The sequence below is a fragment of the Rhinatrema bivittatum genome, chromosome 1, assembly GCF_901001135.1.
Source record: "Rhinatrema bivittatum chromosome 1, aRhiBiv1.1, whole genome shotgun sequence".
Taxonomy (NCBI): Eukaryota; Metazoa; Chordata; class Amphibia; order Gymnophiona; family Rhinatrematidae; genus Rhinatrema; species Rhinatrema bivittatum.
In genome coordinates this window covers 359,948,054-359,966,188 of record NC_042615.1, presented here as the reverse complement: position 1 = coordinate 359,966,188, position 18,135 = coordinate 359,948,054, and the positions used below count along the sequence as shown (strand labels likewise).

At 45.4% G+C, this 18,135-nt stretch overlaps 1 protein-coding gene across 2 annotated transcripts in view; it reads left to right on the top strand.

Annotated features, from left to right (window-relative positions):
- The window catches only part of FRAS1 (Fraser extracellular matrix complex subunit 1), an 868,026-nt gene that overhangs the window by 417,760 nt on the left and 432,131 nt on the right, over window positions 1-18,135 (top strand). For both annotated transcript variants that reach the window (XM_029600388.1, XM_029600395.1), the window contains exons 19-20: window positions 10,948-11,088; window positions 12,269-12,412. In XM_029600388.1, the coding sequence (XP_029456248.1) occupies window positions 10,948-11,088; window positions 12,269-12,412 (285 nt within the window). The remainder of the gene's footprint in view (window positions 1-10,947; window positions 11,089-12,268; window positions 12,413-18,135) is intronic.

Sequence of the window (18,135 nt, the reverse complement as noted above, 5' to 3'; positions counted from 1 at the left end):
ACCCTCTTGTTTTATCAACCCAGAAATATAATGAGGCATTTTAGTGCCTGGGGTATTATATCAAACCCTGTTCCCCCCTCCCGTTCCCTTTACCCCCTCCACTCTGAATCTCCAGTCTCTTTTTTTACCCCTCTCCCTGAGCCTGAATCGGGAAGTAGCACTCTTCTTGGCTCCTCATCTGCTGGCAACCCACACTTGCATTTCTGTCATTTTTCCACCCCCGAAGGGCCTGGCCCCATGGCCAGCTGTCCCTCTCACACACCCCTAGTTATGGCCCTGGTCCTGTCTTGTGCGGTGAGCTGTGTGTCTCTGAGATCAAGGCTGAGGGAACAGAGGAGTGCTTTGAGACTGACGGGAGGGAAACAATTTGCTTGCTTTAAAATTATTAAGTTGGCCTAGGTTAATTTCCCCATCTTTCCTTTAGGCTTCTTTTATTTTAGTGGGTTTAGATTGCGTAATTATTGTAAGGAGCCCTGGACAAAGCACTATGTTAAAGCCAAAAGTACTATTTAATATTTGTCCCTATTTCTTTTAGTGGTAGTCGGTAGGCAGTTGTCAACTCTTGTTTAAGCTGTGGCACTCTACACTGTAAATGATCATCAGCTTCTTGATTTCTTCAAATGTTTGGTTTGTTGCTTTGTTAGGACCTCCCAAAGCCTTTCACTATGTGTGTAGTAGGGCGGTGGTAAGATTTGTTACATAACTTGTTCCAAGAAATAATAGCCCATCACTCCAGTTTGTTCTCTGAACCCTCCGCAGACTCACCTCTTCTCCTCTAACTTCATTTCTGTTCACAAATCTCCCTATTCTCACAGTTCTTCTGTTTTTTGTTTCCTCCTGTCCTGCCTCATAATCTAACCACAGTTGGTGGCAGATCAGGAGCAACATTTTCGCTGGAGTAAAAGTGGAACTAACATCTGATTAAACTGCCCCTCTCTGGAGTACTGTGGTAAGGTTTCACACACACTCTTTGTCCAGTTGAAAAACTCGGCTCTCTTTTTCCCTGCATGAGCGGCAGTTTTATCAGCTAAAGTGTCCTGGTTTATTGTGTTTGACCGTGTCCATATCTGTGATTATAAAAGTGTTTATGTAAGGATAGTTCTATGATTCTGTGTAGGTATTTAAAACTGCATCCATTTTCACACTTTGTAACACAGTAATGCAATAGTGATGGCAGAAAAAGATCAGTTATAACCCATCCAGCCTGTCTGTCTGTACTGCAATGCGTGGGTGCTGGATATCCCAGCTGCCAGCCGTAGAGGCTTGACCACTTCACTCATTATTCTTCCTTTGGAAAGCATAAATAATAGGACTATATTAACACAGGATGCTGCTGGCCTGATCCTTTCTTCAGGAATGGGTGGAGATGAACTCGCTGTACTGTACGGTGTGCAAGTGAATGCATGTGATTTAAATCCAAAGTTTATCTAGGGTGAAGGTGCAGCAGTGTTTGAGGCTGGATGGTTTGAGCTATTTTTGGTTCCTGAGAGTTATGGGAAAGCTTAAGGCAATTTTCATTGCTGACATGGGCACAGAACCAGGACTTGCCAGCTAGCAAATTTCAGTGTCATCTTTCATTTTTATTTGGTAAGGTCTTTTAAGTTGATTTCTTGTCATGCAAACTCAAAAAGAGGGCAAAAAATACATTATAGATTGCACTACATTTCTAAGGAATAAAGTATACCATTTCTCTAGCCACCTTTCCCCCTCTTAAATTTCTTTGTATCTCTACTTATTGCCTATCCATGCAATCTCTGTATTTCATTGATTTCTTTCTATTTAGTTATCTGGTCAGTTTATCAGAGCAATTTATCTCTCTCCATTTATCTGTCTCTCTCTAATTTACGTTTATCTGTGTATCTGCCTGCTTATTTATATTATCTCTGTCCATTGTCTGTCCTTGGTGCTCTCTCCTCCACAGATGCAGTTAGATGCGGGAATTGTATCAGGATGTCTGGCTTGCTTTCTTTAACTGTTTACAGTGATTCTTCTTATTCTGAACAGGCTGAATCCACAATTTTGGTTCTTCTAAAGAAGGTTTCATTGAACAGAACCTGGCTGCTGAATTATTTTAACGAATGTTTGTGAAAAAATAGGTTTCTGGTAAAAATGGACCACTGTAAACAACTATGGCAGGGGGCAGCAACTCCGGTCCTGGAGAGCCACAAACAGGCCTGGTTTTCAGGATATCCACAATGAATATGCATGAGATAGATTTGCATACAATGGAGGTAAGTGCATGTTTGGAAACAGGCCTGTTTGTGGCTCTGGGGAAGCGGAGTTGGTCCCCTCTGAATTATATGTGGTCACTGCGCCTAAAGTGTGTCAAGGGACTTTTAGCCAGAAAGAACTAAGGCCTTGCCTGGATTGGTCGCGATGCAATGAAATAGACACACGCCTTCAATTTTTGCAATATTAAAATTAAATGTATACACATTTGACTGGTTTCAGAGGTGGAAAGTCAAAATGTCAGTAAGATGAAAAATACCAGCAAGTGGGTTTTCATTTGACTCTGCCCAGGTTCCCCGATTCTCTGAGGCACCTGTGATCCAGAGAAGGTTCTGAGCTGGAGTTTGAGCCCGGCCTTCCCTAGACAGAGCTTTCATCGGCAATGTTTCCAAGTGAAAGCAGAGTCTGCATCTCTCCTTAGCCCTCTCTTGCTCCCCTCTCTCTCTGTTAGCAGTGGAAACAGTATTTCTTTCTCACGTCTTATTTTGCTGCACACCCCAGCATCCATTGTGTGTGGTTCTCTTTCCCTCCTCTGCATGTGTCCCTTCTGAGTCCTGCCTGCCCCTCAGTTCGTCTCTTTCCCTCCCCTGTTTTCTCCAGGTCTCAGCCAGAAAAGGTAGTTGTGCTTGAGGCCTCCACAGTCTCTCTGGCTGTGGTGCGTCTTGATGAATCCTAATAGCAGCATGCGGTTACTTGTCATTCTTTCTTCTATGGCGGAAGTACATTCACCAGGATACACAGGTGTGTGTCTAGGGGGTGTCACGTTTTCTTGCCGGTGCTGCCACTTCTGGAAGTATTGAGATACAGTGAAACAAGCTGGAGAGAGACACTGCAGGCCACGGTGCCCCAGCCCCAGAAGCATTTCTCTTCCTCTCTCTGCCAAACCCCACCACCACCACCCAGCTCCAGAGCGTTCCTCTCTCCCCCTCCAACCCCAGGACCCCGGGGTATATTGAGAAAGCAACAGAGAGTGTTTCTGATGTCCGTCACCACCACAAGTGAGATCGTGAGTCTGCGGCTGGCAGGAGCCAGAAGTTAAGCCGGGTCATGGCGCGACTGAAAGCTGACGCCGGGGGGGGGGGGGGGGGGGGAGCCGGCAGAGTAAGGGAGGTAGAGAAAGTGGCAGGGAGCACGCCGGCAAGCTCCCGCTGCTTTGGCAAGGCTCAGGCCCCCAATCAATGCCAACCCGGTTCAGTCCTCCCACTGCCGCCCCCAGAACAGTGGGGCTGTAGGTGGCCCACCTTGCCCACCCAGAGCTTCCACCAGCCCTGGTGTACTGGTTTATCTTTCCTAGCTGCGAGGTCCATTCATCCTCCCCCCTCCCCCCCCCCCCCAAAGATGCTGGGAGCTCTGCCAGATCTAGAGTTGGAAGCCCTGAAGTTTCCACTCACATCCAAAGAACGCTTCGCTGTGCCTGCTTTGGTTTTGAAATCGTCAGCTCAGTGTGCTGCGGCAGTCAAAAAAGCTAACAGAATGTTGGGAATTATTAGGAAGGGAATGGTTAATAAAACGGAAAATGTCATAATGCCTCTGTATCGCTCCATGGTGAGACCGCACCTTGAATACTGTGTACAGTTCTGGTCGCCGCATCTCAAGAATGATATAGTTGTAATGGAGAAGGTACAGAGAAAGGCGACCAAAATGATAAAGGGGATGGAACAGCTCCCCTATGAGGAAAGGCTGAAGAGGTTAGGACTTTTCAGCTTGGAGAAGAGACGGCTGAGGGGGGATATGATAGAGGTGTTTAAAATCATGAGAGGTCTAGAACGGGTAGATGTGAATCGGTTATTTACTCTTTCAGATAATAGAAAGACTAGGGGGCACTCCATGAAGTTAGCATGGGGCACATTTAAAACTAATCAGAGAAAGTTCTTTTTTACTCAACGCACAATTAAACTCTGGAATTTGTTGCCAGAGGATGTGGTTAGTGCAGTTAATGTAGCTGTGTTTAAAAAAGGATTGGATAAGTTCTTGGAGAAGAAGTCCATTACCTGCTATTAATTAAATTGATTTAGAAAATAGCCACTGCTATTACTAGCAATGGTAACATGGAATAGACTTAGTTTTTGGGAACTTGCCAGGTTCTTATGGCCTGGATTGGCCACTGTTGGAAACAGGATGCTGGGCTTGATGGACCCTTGGTCTGACCCAGTATGGCATGTTCTTATGTTCTTATGAGTTTGCTCCCCCCCCAGCAGCCTGGTTAGGGTCCTCGAGGCAGGCAAGCAAATCCTCAGGCTTAGAAACTGGAGCAGTCTTCCTTTGATATTGATGTGGTAAGTACAGTGCATGGGGCCTGGGCGCCTGGCTGTTGTTTCTTATTGTTTGAGTGTGATGGCAAGGCCAAAAGCAAGTCTCCTTTCAGTACAGATTATGGGACTGTCCTGGTATGAGTGAGGGATACTGTGCCGCTGTGCCAGGTACTTCTGGTAATTCTTCCTGCTTAAAAACACAGATTAATTACTCATGGCACACATGAACTGTAAGAAATGCTTTTCTTCTTGTCTGTTCCATTTCTTTATTTAGGGATGACAAATTAGAGAAAGCTGAAAAGCTTAAGGGAATGCACAGGGAGAGTCTTGCTCCTTCCTCTGTTTGGGTGTGTGAATGACTCCATTAGAGAACTTGAAAAATATCACAAGAAGCTTGATATTCAAAAGAAAGGTAGTTGGAAAAATAGGACTTATCTGGCTAAGTGGCACCACTGAATACCTGGCTATGGTCAGCAGATGCCACTTAGCCGGATAACTCAGGAGCAGGGAATGGGCGGATCGGGGAGGAGCCAGAAAAGTTTTCCAGCTAGCTCTGATATTCTGTTAGCCGGATAACATATCTGGCTGCCTCTGGTTGGGTCACAGGTCTGTCATAAAGTTAGCCAGATATACTTGTCCAGCTAACTTTAAGATAGCTGGGTATCTTTAGTGGCGCTGCTGTACCACTGAATATCCTGACTTAAGTTAGCCAGATAAGTGTATCTAGCTAACTTGCCAAGCAGCACAGTGGCTCAATGTGGACTCTATGATGTTTGACTAAGGGAAAAAAAAATGCAGACCAGCTTGTGTTGAATGTGTATCTCTGTAGGAGCAATCACAACCTCTCAATGTGCCCAGCGAGATAGCTGCTAATCACAGCTCCTGGTACTTTCTTTTTTTCTTTTATTTGAATTTTATGTCAAAAAGTGATGTCCGCGCTTAGTATGCAGTACAAAATATTAAAATTGTTTGTAATCTTTTTTTTGCGATATTAGAAGTGTTGTCCTCCGGTGCAGGCGTTTCCATTCAAAACTTAGCTGAGTTGGGATCCTCAATTTGAACCCCAGTAAGCACATTTTTTTCAGAGAAGTACCCATTATACAGCCACTGCCTTTTTTGCACGGCCTATGTGATGCACACTTGGCTTTTGTAGGTTTTGGTTTTTTTTTTATTTTTTATTTATTGCTTTTTAAGATACATCCAAGTATTCACTTGTTAAAGAAATATTTGGGTACAATTAAGGTAATTCACACAAAATGAAAATTATTCATTGTCTAATACAATTTAACTACATTGTACTCAATTAATAAAGGAAAGCATGGGAGAGCTGGTAACGAGGAGCATTATACAAAGAAATAATAAACTATAAACTATTGTTACGCCCTGATTACCTCCACCTTATGTATTCACATACACCTAAACAGTAAGTTTAAGTGGGGTTGGTGCGAGAGTCGAGAAAGGACCTTAACTGGGAAGGTTCTAGAAAAATATATCTCTGTTCCCCACTCTTAACATGACACTTACAGGGAAATTGTAACTTAAAAGTTCCTCCCAACTGGAGGACTTCCGGTCTCATATTAAGAAATAATTTTCTGCGCTGTTGTGTCTGTTTAACTAGATCTGGGTAGCACCATATCTTTTGCCCAAAGAATAAAACATGATTATTACGAAAAAAATGTTTAAAGACATTCAGGTCTATCCTGTAAAGTGCGTCCGCGGTTTCCCCGTCCCTAACCGGCTCTCTACTCACTTTCCGGCCGCGTTAGCCCTTCCTGCGATCCCGAATCCCCTTTAACCTATTCCTACCGCGTCCTAAATTCCCCGGGCAACCCCTTCCGCACGCGGCATGCATATTGCATGCAAACGAGCGAATTAGCTATTCCCTAGCATCCCGTAACCCGCGCCCCGACTATCGCTAGTTTTCCCTGCCGTTTGTCGCGCGTTTAACCTGCTAACTTACCGCCTACCCTGACCCCTGCGGTAGAGGCAGGGGTAAGGGTAGGTGGCAAGCTTTCCCCCAGCTCCCGCTCACCTGCCCCGGCTGCGATCATGGGTGCCAGTCTCCGGGGCAGCCCCAGTCCTCTCCCCTCCTCCCGAAGCGAAAAAACCAAAAGCAAAAACTAAGTCGCTTCACAGTCAGTGTCTCTTCTTCCCTCCTCCCGGAGCAAGGCTGCTTTTCGCGCCCTGCTCCGGGAGGAGGGGAGAAGAGACACAGCGGCGAAGCAACTTTTTTTTTTTTGCTTCGCCGCTGTCAGTCTCTTGCTCCGGGAGGGGAAAAGAGACACTGACAGCGGCGAAGCAAAAAAAAAAAAGTTGCTTCGCCGCTGTGTCTCTTCTTCCCTCCTCCCGGAGCAAGGCTGCTTTTCGCGCCCTGCTCCGGGAGGAGGGGAGAAGAGACACAGCGGCGAAGCAACTTACTTTTGCATCCCCGACTTACTTTTGCAGCCGTCCGGTCATCTGAAGAAGATATCGTGGCTCCTGCCTCCCGGAGGAAGATGGCTGCCAGCACGGGGGAAAGCGGCCCCTGTGCATTCAATTGGCTGCTCAAGACGTGACGTCACGACGTTTGGCGTCACGGCATGTGACGTCACGTCTTGAGCAGCCAATTGAATGCACAGGGGCCACTTTCCCCCGTGCTGGCAGCCATCTTCCTCCGGGAGGCAGGAGCCACGATATCTTCTTCAGATGGCCGGACGGCTGCAAAAGTAAGTCGGGTCAGGTCGGGGATGCAAAAGTAAGTTGCTTCGCCGCTGTGTCTCTTCTCCCCTCCTCCCGGAGCAGGGCGCGAAAAGCAGCCTTGCTCCGGGAGGGGAAAAGAGACACTGACAGCGGCGAAGCAAAAAAAAAAAGTTGCTTCGCCGCTGTGTCTTTTCTTCGCGCCCTGCTCCAGGAGGAGGGGAGAAGAGACACAGCGGCGAAGCAACTTTTTTTTTTTTGCTTCTGGCAGTCCCGACTTCCTGGTATCTGTCATTTCAAATGACATTTGAAATGACAGATACCAGCGTGGCGTGAAGCGTTAGGCCCGCGCACCCAGGATACTGTATAGGCGCTCTATCCAGTACAATGGGTTGCGCGGGCCTAAGGCTTCACAGACACGGTTTACATTTACATAAAATTAGTGTTCAGGATCGAGCGGTAGGTGAGCTGCACTGTGCGTGCGGCAACCGCGGGTGCCGCAGGCACTAACGCAGCTCTTCCTACCGCTCGGTACTGGATAGACCTGATTGTTCTTATCCATTAAAAAAGCAAAAGAAACTAATAATGGTCTTCTATAAGAAACCACCATCTCTTGTGAGGATTCCAAAAGGGCTGTTATATCTGGCAAAGGTATATCTTCCACATTGCTTTGATTAGAATTAGAATCAACAGGAAACAGGTAATAGGCTTTGGTAATTACAGGCTTAATTTCATCTGGAATTTTCAATACCTGAGATACATATAATTTAAACAAATCTGCTGGAGAAATGTTTCTAAATACAGGAAAACTAATGAACCTCAAATTATGAGCTCTTAAATTATTTTCTATTCTTTCCAGTCTTTTATTAGCTTCTATTTCTGACTGTATTAAATTTGACTGTATTTTCTCCACAATTTCCATCCGCTCTTCTGTTTTTCCCAAATTTTTTTTTTTGAATAGCCAGTTCGTTAGCATTTTGTTTGGTTTGTTCTTTAATACTTTGAACCTCTCTTGTCAGTCCTCCTATAGCAGTCTCTAAGGATTTGAGTGCTGACCAAATCATGGAAAGGCTTTTGTAGGTTTTTTTTGGTTTTTTTTTACAGGCTTATTTTCAATGATATTCACTGATGCAAAAAGTTGTTTTGTGGGCTGACACAGTTTAACATGAAAATTCAGAAATTGCAAAGAACACAGTAGGGGCTACGAGGCCTATATTCAAAGAGTTTGTCTGGCTAACTTTTGGAGTGAGGTGGACAAATCCCGATTATGAAATTTTCCTCCCACTCTCCAGCTGAATTTTGTCCAGGCAAATAGTTGCTCAGACAAACTTTATCCAGGCCAAAAAAAGAGGCGGCACTGGGAGGACATTGCCAGGGCGCAGTTTCACTTTGAGCAGCACTGTTATTCGGCATTGGCCAAAGTTTACCCGGTTAACTCTGGCTGGAGAAATAGCAGACCTGAAGTTACCCGGATAACTTCATCTGGATTTATTCAGCAGCACCTTTAGCCGGATAAGTGCCACCAAATATCTGGCTACAGTTATCCAGGTAAAGTTATCCGATCAACTTGCCTGCTTGGCAGGTTTTTGAATACAGACCTGAAATATTATAAAAAGAAGTTTCTTATTTTATTAGTTTTGTTATATTTATTACTTAACAACAGAAGACACTCTAAGCAAATAACACTAAAATCATAACATATCATTTAATCAATACCTTTAACAATCAGACATCACTACCAACCTATAACGTCAGATTTCCAAAACCTAAACCAGACAGAGCATAGAATCTCTCATTATCTCTTTGGGAGCATTGTTACCCTGATCGAGAGGTTGCATATAGGATTGCGCCTTCATAGGGACATCGTACATTCCACACAAGCTTGGGTTTACGGTTTTATCCTTAACCGATCATCTGCTTATTTTGTTTTTCCATCCATTAGACTACCTGCTGTAAACTGTGTTTATGGACCAGGCAGGCATACTTGGGGTTTTCTTCAGTTTGTGCCTGTAGGATAAAAACAGGGGGAATCTAGTTCTAGGGGCACTGCCTGACTAAGCAAAGTGTACAACTGGTGAAGTCTTTCCATTCAGTGCATGTCTGTCCCTCTGTAAAATGAATGTACTGGCAGTTTTTCTATAAAAAGCGCTTATTATATAGAATAGATGAATCCTGCACATGTGTTACTTTGGGGACATGATTTTAGTTCATTATAAAATGGGGCAAGTCTATTAATACTTTAATGTTCTTTGAAAGTTTTGGATTGCTGTTCGCATGCAGTGAATGAAAGGAAAGGGAATCCTGTGTATCTTAGGCAAGGTACCGTGTTCATGCAATTGCAAAGCCAACAGAAAACACGAGATCGATATTCAGAGGCATTTATCCAGACCATTTTTGAACATATTTGCCACTTAGCCATATAAACTCCATATAACTTGTAGGCATTTTGGGTGTTTCCAAGGAAGAATTGACTTAGCCAAATAACTTATCCTGCTATTTCGCATATTTAGAATTAGCTGAATAAGATATTTGGCTAAGTCTACACATGTTCCTGGATTACTGTAATCTTAACCGGCTGTATTCAAGAAATATGGTAGGTTAAGTGGCGATCAGTGATCAGCCCCCACCCCATGAAACAAATGTTGGGCCTTTGCAAGCATAACCCCTCCCCCTAGCCCCCCAAAATATGACAAAAATGTAGCGGGCCTGTAGGCCTGAAAAGCCTCCCCTCCCCCTACCTTGTATTTGCAAAATCTAAATTTAAGGTAAACCCCCTCCAGAAGCCCATCTCTCCTCTCCTCCCCCCTCGTAAACATAACCCGAATCCTTCCACCCATTTGGAACCCCTCTCAAACTCCTTACCACCAGGAGCTCGGTCCAGTCATCCAGCTCCTAGGGTGACCAGCATTACGTTTGACATTTGCACCGAGCTCCCGGCAGAGGTAAGGTGTCGTGGGGGGTTCTGGGTGAGGCAAGAGGGTTTGGGCTGACTTAACGGGGGGGGGGTGAATAGGAGAGGGTGGGTTTCTAGAGGAGGCCTACCTTACATTTATATTTTGCAAATAAGTTATCCATGTATTTGAATATTGACCTCAACATGGTGTTGTCCCATTTGGCCCGTTTCCTTCCTTGTCTGCGTATCAGTGGTGTACCCATAGTATGTACTGTAATGTGATGTGTTTTATTGTGACAATATGGGTTGCTTGGTTGTCCTGTGCACGGTTGGTAGCGAGCATCTTTAAAGAGGCACTAGCATATTTTTCCTTCTAGACTTATTTCTGCTTGGCTTCGTAGAGCCATAAAAAACGCATACTAGTTTTGAAAACTGTAATAAAACTGCGCCAGCATACCCCATATCAAACTGACATTGGTGATGGGTATCTTAGTCTGTGTGTGTGTGTGTATGTGTGTGTGCACGCAAAGCAACAGAGAGAACCAAACTATGCTGTCCTCCACTGCCTGAGAATCTGTTCCGTCATGGGCCAGCTGCAACAATTAAGCTCCTTGCTTACAGGCAGAGTCGCTGGTAATTCTGACTGATCCCTTTCAAATGCTTCCAGTTAAGGGACTACCTGGGGGGAGAATCACACAAAAGGATGATTTACAACTGTAGCTGTAGCTGTGTTTGCTCTATGAAGCATCAACAGTGCTGTGCTTTGGTGGCATTGGGTATTCATAGATTTTCTTCACTACATACAGGTAGCAGTATGACAGCTCCCTGAGAGCACAACCATTAGAACTAAGATGGATCCGTAATAATGTGAATGGTGTTTCCATATTGTTTCTGCAGGATGCCATTCCTCGTGTGCGAGCTGCATAGGGAATAGTACCATGGATTGCACAGCCTGCGCCTCTCCCAGGGTCCTCTATGATGGTCAGTGCCTGCCTAGGTGCCCTGATGGATACTACAGCCAGGACAGCACCTGCTACTGTAAGTGAACAGCACAGGCCTAATTTTAACAATAGCATATACATTTGGTCAGTCAGATTCTAAGATTTACTTATTTTGCTCAAGAAAAGACAATATTTTTAACAATTGTGTAATATGGCCCAGATTTAAGGTTTAGATAAAAGCCTGGAGCACTGGGGTTTTTCCCTCTTCGTGTGCACAGTGTGACACGCGTCTGGGTGAAATCTAAGGCTTGGGGAGTGGGGGAGGATGGAGGAGGAAGAGAAGAGGAGCGTAAGGGAGGATTCTCTCTGTCCCTTCCCATCCATCACAGATCTTGTTCTCTCTCTCATACACCCCCCGCCCCCTCCATAGTCCATCCCATCCTCTCTCTCACACAGACACCCACACTGCCATAGATCTTCCAATCCCCCCTCTCCCCATCCCTTGGCACTGATTCCTTCCCCTCTCCACCTAAGTCAGTCCCCTGCCCCTCCCCCATATCTGCTGGTAGGAGGAGGAAAGTGTCAGTGCCTCTGGCCACAGTCTCCACTGCCTGTAACCAGACATACAGTCTGAACCATGAGGAATGCCATAGTGCCACGTGGCTCCCGCTACAGCTCCCGCTCTGGGTGGCAGAGAAGGAAGACAACGTGACCCAAAGCACTGTCGTTCTGCTGCTCCTCCTGCCAACCAGCTGGAGGGCAGGGGGATTGGTGACAAAGGGAGAGAAACCCCTTCTACTTGTGCTTGGTAGTCCACCTGTGGTTTCCTATGGGGATGGGGCAAAGACATGATTTTGAAGCCAACGCTGTGAAATCACAGGAAACTGGGTGCCCTGAGTATATGGAGAGAAATAGGAACATTAGGAACAGGAAATGGATCAATGTCAGAAAGGACTGGCAGATCCAGTCCTGGTTTTCCCCATTGCATGTATGGACGTAGAGTCCTGCTATTCTTAGAGAAACTGAAACCCAGAAATTCATTACTTCAGTGGGGGCCAGAAGAAGGACTAGCTCAGCCTGCCCCGGACGACCTAGAGCCCCTTACTAGGAAGAGAAGCAAAATGATTTAGTCCAGATTATTCTAATCCTCCGATCTTCACAGATGAGAAAATAAAAGCCTTTCCCAAAAACAGACAGCAGCGTGCTTGTGCTTTGTTGGTTTGTTCCGTTGTGAAGGTGCCGGCTTTCTGAAGCCTCCTTTTGCCGCTTTCCTACAGCTTGCCATCCATCTTGCAAGGAATGCCGGGGTGACTCGGATGCAGAGTGCGTGACCTGCCATCCCCACGCAGCCCTTATGGGAGGATACTGCAGGACCAGCTGCAAGGAAGGACAGTACCTCAACCTCGTTGGGTATTGCATTGGTAAGAAATAACGGCCCCATTAAGTTTAAGAGAAACACACACACATACATACTGTATATACATACACACAGACACCCGGTCACAGGCAGGTGTAACTTGCAATTGTGGATATAAATATTTTAGTTTTCAATTACAAAGGTCTAATGAATATTTATGTTGCAATGCTTTGGTATTAGATTTTTTTTTTTTTTTTTTTTTAAATAAAAAACACCGCAACGTTTCTCCTGGGTTCACTATGATGACATTTCAGACAAGCAGGAAACCCAGCTCTGCCTCTCCCTTGGCAATGGATGTTTTAGCAGTTGACTTTAGTCCTTGACTTGATAATGTATTTCCTAATGCGTTTATCGTTCTTCACATTCTTCGCACTTTGCCAGTGCCTTGCAGAATGGGCCAGCAGGGCTTTTCAAAAGCTGAGATTCATGGAAAACTCACCTATGTTGGTTGGGTGACACAGGGATAGAAACAGAGAAACCTGACGGCAGAAGAAGACCGTATGGCCCCATCCGGTCTACCCCATCCGTCCAATTAATTCAGCTTTATAATTCCCATCACTTCCTTACACTTCCTCCACTTTACCCCATGCTTTCTTGAATTCAGATACTGTTTTTGTCTTCAGCACTTCCACCGGGAGGGCCGTTCCTCACATCCACCACTCTCTCTCTGTAAAGAAATATTTCCTAAGATTACTCCTCATTCTAGTCCCTATAGAAGCAATGAGTGAACGGGCTACGCACAGTGTCAGACACTCAAGAACTTGTTGGATTCTCAAGATCTGGCTCGTGACCTCTCGACGTTCCTGAAGGCATGAAGAGTCAGATTTGGGTTGACACATATTCATCCTTCATTTTTTCAGTGAGTCGTGCTGTGGGATGTGTTTCTGAATATGAAGTTGCTTGAACTGTCACTAAAAGATTATATACCACGCGTGTGCGAGGATATGCAATTTAGATGGGGGCAGCAGCTTATCTTTTTACTTAAGGTAATGAAGTATTTAGGGCTGGCCCTGACCAACAGAGCCACAAGGATTTCCTCTCGTCAGGACAGGACATTGCGCAGGCAAACAGCTTTATTTCAGCAGTGTTTAAAGAAGAGAAAAAGGAGTAATCCCACTACTCACAGACCGTAAACAAACAGGTATAATTCTGCGAAGGCCTTGAAAGGTTTAATGTAGCAATTCAAAAAAATGCAGCCTGCTCTATTCTTTTATCCGCGTAGCTTCGCGAATAGAATTTTTTTGTTTTCCCAAAGGCTTTGTATTCTAGAGTTGGCTATGCATTACACAAAGATGCACTTTTTATGCTTTGTTAGGAAGTCTCAAAGTGCAATTTAACTGCTTGAAATTGTAACAAACTAATTTAATCTGTCATGCACTTGACAAGTGTAAACATGTCCCAGGACTTGTTCCATCTATAGCTGAGCCTGGTTGTCAGTGTGTTGTGTGGTTTTTAAAGGGAGGATGCGGCTTTTGTGGGGGATGGAGGGGTTGGCCAATGGTGGAAAATACAAGAAAAATCAAGCAAAAGAAAGGTGTAGACACAATAAACGCGGCTTTTCAGTCTCTATTATCTCCGAGCTAGGTGGATTCCCTACTTAGTTTCTCTATTCTTTTTTTTTTAAATCTGCAATGATCTTTACAGGACTTATTTTTTTCCCCTATCCCTTGCAGAAATGCAACAATGGGAGGATGCCCTGGGCCAATTGAAAAGGAAAGTCTCTTAGCATCCCTGTAGGGGAAGTCTGGAGCAAAATTTCAATGCTGCTGCATTTCGGATAATAGAAGGACTAGGGGGCACTCCATGAAGTTAGCAAGTAGCACATTTAAGACTAATCGGAGAAAATTCTTTTTCACTCAAAGCACAATTAAGCTCTGGAATTTGTTGCCAGAGTATGTGGTTAGTGTAGCTGGGTTTAAAAAAAGGTTTGAATAAGTTCTTGGAGGAGAAGTCCATTAACTGCTATTAATCAAGTTTACTTAGGGAATGGCCTCTGCTATTAATTGCATCAGTAGCATGGGATCTTCTTAGTGTTTGGGTACTTGCCTGGTTCTTGTGGCCTGGTTTGGCCTCTGTTGGAAATAGGATGCCGGGCTTGATGGACTCTTGGTCTGACCCAGCATGGCAATTTCTTATGTTCTTATGAGATGGGGTGAGGTGGGCAGTATTGTCAATGTGTCCTTAAATTCCAGTAGGGCTGTAGCTGGGCTAAAAAGTGTGATCCTCACTGTGCAGTCACCAGTGCCCCCGTGGTTTGTGCTGTACGCAGATGCCGGTGATGGGAGGACAGTGGGCCCTGTGTGAAGTGGGATGCAGCTCACTTCTGAGGAACCAGCGCTGCACCTACTTACACGTACTTGTTCCTGTCACCCAGCTTTCATTGCTTTTAGTTACTGGTTACTAAAAATTGTGAAGTAGCTATGTAGGGGTTTCCCCAGATTTACATTACAGGTAAGCAAGGCTGGCTTTTGGGGTGTGCGACCTGTGCGGGTGGGTGCCGTGGATGTGGGTAGGGGGAAAGAGAGAGGGGGTCAGGGGGATAATTGTGGTGGGGGGAGGAGAGAGAAAGAGGGATCCATGCTCTGCTGTTGCCCCTGCCACCAGTGAAGGAGGAAGAGCTGTGCTGGAGTTGCCATTGCGAAACGCAAGGTTGGAGGAAGGGAGGGGGGAGGTGCCAGTTGCAGTTTTCACCCAGGGCACCAGTTAGCCTAGAGCTGGCCCGGCATGCAAGAAAATAGATTCCATGTGTAAGAAAGAGCCAGACATTGGTGCACAGATTCTCTAGCACAAAATATAACTTTAACAATTCTAGTTTAAATCTGCAATACCGTGGTTTGTTTTTTTTTTTTTTGGGGGGGGGCGGATTCACCAGATTACATCAGAGAGTAATTTATTTCATGCAGTATCATTGCTCAGACAGAATAATAGAAGAAGATGTATGTTCGCAGTTCATTTTAGGATATTGCAGACGAACGTGCACAAAACAAGCAGTGGATGGTTATCAGTTGAAAAGTGTAAATGTTAGTCCTTTGAAACTCTTAACCTAAGGGAAAATGGCCAGGTTAGAATGCTCCCGTCATTTCGTTTCTTAGAACTTTAAAAGCCAGTAGTTTTGCCTGAGCTATGTGCATTTTCTGGTTCTTAATCCTGCATGCACAAGTGTATTTTAGAGAAAATTATGATCTTAGATCCTCTCAGTAACTAATAAATCTTCTATGAGCCTGTGTACGCCCTGCGGACATCTGGGTAAATCCTAACTTTATAAAAAAAAATATTTAGTTCTCTTTTTTATATAGCATATTTGTTTTTATGTATTCAGCAAGACACTGAATTAGAAGCAAGAAATAAAAGAAAGTTAGCAACGTAGTCAACAATGAATGCACAGCAGTGGAAATATTTAGAAACCGATTTCCTGTGAGCTGCTATCACTGAGGTTCCCAAAAGAGCAGCTTTTGGCTTGGAAATTTGTGGGATGCCCCCAGCAATGTCCAAATGATCAGAAGGTGTGTGGAGGTGACCCGGGTAAAGCAGCCTTAGCAGATGTGGAGCCAGGTGTCTTAGCAATGTGCTCTGTAGGTGAAGCCTCTCCCTTCCCCTTCGGGTACGTTGCAGGCCTTAGCAACTTGAAATGTTCTCTGAAATGTTTTTTTTTTAACATAGTTCCATAAAATATATTTTAAGTAAACCCAAGGCAGAAATATATAATTTAGAAAAATAGCTAAACCTAAGGATTATTATTATTTTTTTTTTTTGCTTTAAGATATTCTCTGAATTTTCAAACTTACAATTTAAAGGAATTACAGTTATCAGACAACCATTTGGTGGAGTTTGAGGTACCAGGCACACTTTGTTCCTTTTCCATTGCATCCTTCTTGCTTTTCTTATTTTTTTAATTATATTGTACTAATTTGATTAGTTGCCAAATCAGGGGATACTCACAGCAGGGAACAAAAACCACAAATTCAACAAATATACTCGAGAAATATCCAACACACCAAACAACAAATGACAATGACAATCAACACATGCTGTTTGTTATCCCTTCGGGAGCATAAACATGTCTGCTTCTTAATCCTTCTCCTCACGCTTTTCCACAGCCACGTGAGGTTGCTCATGGAATAGACCCTGCTCAACCCCCTCCCATCCATCTCCATGCCTGCGTCAGGCCAGAGTCCAGGGGTGGAAGTCCCTTCCAAACCCAAGGTCTTGTTCTCTGAGCACCATAACTTTGGAGGCCTGGCTGATCTTACAGTGCCAGTTCCTTCCTTCCTTTCACACTTCCCCAGGTGTCTCGTACCTTTCTTTCTTATTGCACTTTTTCTTCTAATTTTTTCACTTGCCTTTGACCTTCTTGCCTTCCTCAGGCCCTGCACCGTCCCCTTTCACCTCTTGTCTGTACCCTCACCACCTGGCTATGAAAGCTCCTCTCACATCCGTATCTTTAGTTTCCCTGTGCTGGTGATGTCTGTTCACCTGATCTCCCCCTCCAGATAGGGGATCCGAGCCTCCCTACTTGGCCATTGTGAAGCACATAAATTTGGGGAGGGGTTCAGTTTCCTTCACCTGCTTTCTGATCAAGACCTTAGATGTAGCTCACCCCTCTCCTCCCCCCCCTGGTTTTTAATGTGGTTGTAAGTCCTTGCCTTTGATCCAGGGCTCACAGATGTAGCCTTCAGGTGAAGGATCATCTGATCCCTTCTGCCTGCTGTCCATGTGGCCTGTGGCCATGGTGGCAATGTAGGTTCTAAGATCACCATTCTGGCTCCTACCCCACACTGCTTCATACAGATGGTGTGGTAGTCCGATTCTTGTGTCCACTAATGCTCTCCTCACAACTGCATTGGCAATTTGCCAGGAATTGCTATGTAGCTGGCCTGTGACCACATTGCAGCCCCTAATACCTTCTCCCACCTCATGAGTCCTTGTTCTCCTTGCCTCTGTTCTACATCTGGGCAGTATAGGAGTGCTCCCACATTGCCTGTGGCACATCCATCAGGTGATGATAACCACTGGGCCCTCGGGTCCCCTCACACCCGCCATGTGGCCACCCCCTTCCTCCTCCCATAGGCGGCTTATGCATGTTTGGTAACAAAGATTACTGGGAGTGCCAGGGAGAGAGGCGTGAGAATAGACTTGGTGGGGGGTGGAGAGGGGAGCATTGGAGGGGAGTCCCTATGTTATGTACTGTCAGCTTTTCCGGGCACCAGCCCTGGTTCTTCTTCTTACTAATAGCACTTGTAGGAGGGAATTTTCAAAGGCTCTTACACTCACAAAACTCAGGTGTATGCGTGCAAGTGGTTCTTTGATGTTTGATTCGTGGACCGAGGTGGAGTTGACGCAACCTGCAGGGAGGAGCCCTGCAGGTCCCCACAGTCAGCTGGTGGATCCGGATGGGGCAGAGGTCTACTGTAGTTTTGCCTACCCCAGCCCATGTTCCCCCTTGGATTGATCCTTTGGGTGCCGAGGCCAGCAGATCTTGGGTGGGGGCCACTGCCGATGAGATGGAGATCCATGGAGGGCAGAGCAGATATGGCACAGGTGAATCCAGAAACTGGCTGGGATCAGTGGCAGGCGGTGTTCAAAGAGGTCCAGTAAGCCGGCTGTGGTCAGAAGTAGGTGAAGGGAAGGCAGGACGGATAGGCAGGGAAGGAAGGCGAGGAGCACAACAGGCGGGCAGACGAGACGTGGAGCACTGAAGAACTGACCACGAGAAATGAAGAACAAGGG